The sequence below is a fragment of the Haplochromis burtoni genome, unplaced genomic scaffold (assembly GCF_018398535.1).
Source record: "Haplochromis burtoni strain Fernald_Lab_line unplaced genomic scaffold, NCSU_Asbu1 Contig_4379, whole genome shotgun sequence".
Lineage (NCBI taxonomy): Eukaryota > Metazoa > Chordata > Actinopteri > Cichliformes > Cichlidae > Haplochromis > Haplochromis burtoni.
The window spans coordinates 2,837-4,052 of NW_024586740.1; the positions used below are offsets into that span (position 1 = coordinate 2,837).

Below are 1,216 nucleotides of genomic sequence, written 5' to 3' on the forward strand. Positions count from 1 at the left end.
TTGTATTTATGCATCTATATATAGAAGTGGGAGTGGAGATACATGACCGGAAACATACAATAGTTAAACACAGAAGCAAAGCTGTGATGGGGACAGGGATTTTACTTTGTCCAGTGACGACAGAAATGACATTTCAGTGCCTCAGAGTTTATCTGAAGGTCACACCTCACGCCTCAAACACACCAGCAGGTCAGCGGTCTGACCTTGTATCTGCTGGAGTTTGTCCTCCACTTGTCTCTTCATGTCCTCAGCTTCCATCATGATGTTCTTCAGTCGACCAGCAGCTTGACCCTTGACCTCCTGATTCTGTTGATTTTGCTTTAAAACCTCAAACTGCTTAGTGACATCACTGAGCTCCTGTTGGGCAGAAACAGTGTTCTGATTTTCATCTGAGACTTGAAACTGAAAACAGAGACTCAAAGTTGTGTGGAAAGTTTATCTTAAAGCCTCAAACACATATAAATGTGTCTGTTGGTGTTTTTACCGTGTCTGCATCAGTGGTCATGTTTAAAGCGCTCTCTGCCACCTCTCTGGCTTCTCTCGCTGTCTCTCTGTTCTCTTCAGTTTTGTCCTTCATAGCTTCAATCTCTTTCTGCAGGTCTTTGGTCTGAATCATGAGCCTCTCCTCGATGTTGTCCAGTGTGTCTTCAGCCTGAAACAGAAAACAAACATGAGCACATCAGCATCAGGCTGAACAAACGTCTCAGAGGTCATATGTGAAATATTTTGGATGTTTTACATCTCGGATCCTGTCTTTGGTCTCATCTTTGTTTCTGCTCGCTCTCTCCAAGAGGTTGTTAGCTTTGGCCTGAGCTTTGTCTGCTTCATAAATATCCTGAATGATCTTCTTCACATCAGTGTTCTCCATCTGCTCCCTAAATACAATAAACAAAGATGATTAAGGTTCAGAACACGAAGAGGACAAATATGTGTTCCACATAAACGGTAGTAACCAGACCGAAAAGCAGCGCACATTTCGGTGCTTTTTTTTTCTTGAGATGTCATACACTTTGGATTCTAGCCAATCATTTTACCTTTCCAAGGATAGTAGGCGGGTCCAGGTACGTACGGTCTTTTATTGCAGAGCTACAGATTAAGAATGCCCAAGGCGAAGCAGTCAAAAGTCTGGCTGTACTTCACAGCAAAAGATGCAAACTCAGCAGCCTGCAACAAGTGCTTTAAGCTGATACTGTGATACTGTGCAAAGGAGGTAACA

General features: G+C 43.0%; 1 protein-coding gene across 1 annotated transcript; it reads right to left on the minus strand.

The window, feature by feature from the left end:
• Positions 1 to 66: 66 nt before the first annotated feature.
• On the minus strand, positions 67 to 1,020 carry LOC102311700 (laminin subunit beta-4). Its single transcript, XM_014331665.2, has 3 exons — positions 740 to 1,020; positions 485 to 652; positions 67 to 357 (listed from the first exon to the last, which is right to left on the minus strand). The coding sequence occupies exons 1-3, from the start codon at positions 866 to 868 to the stop codon at positions 160 to 162; spliced, it is 495 nt and encodes a 164-aa protein (XP_014187151.1). The 5' UTR covers positions 869 to 1,020; the 3' UTR covers positions 67 to 159.
• Positions 1,021 to 1,216: the final 196 nt, after the last annotated feature.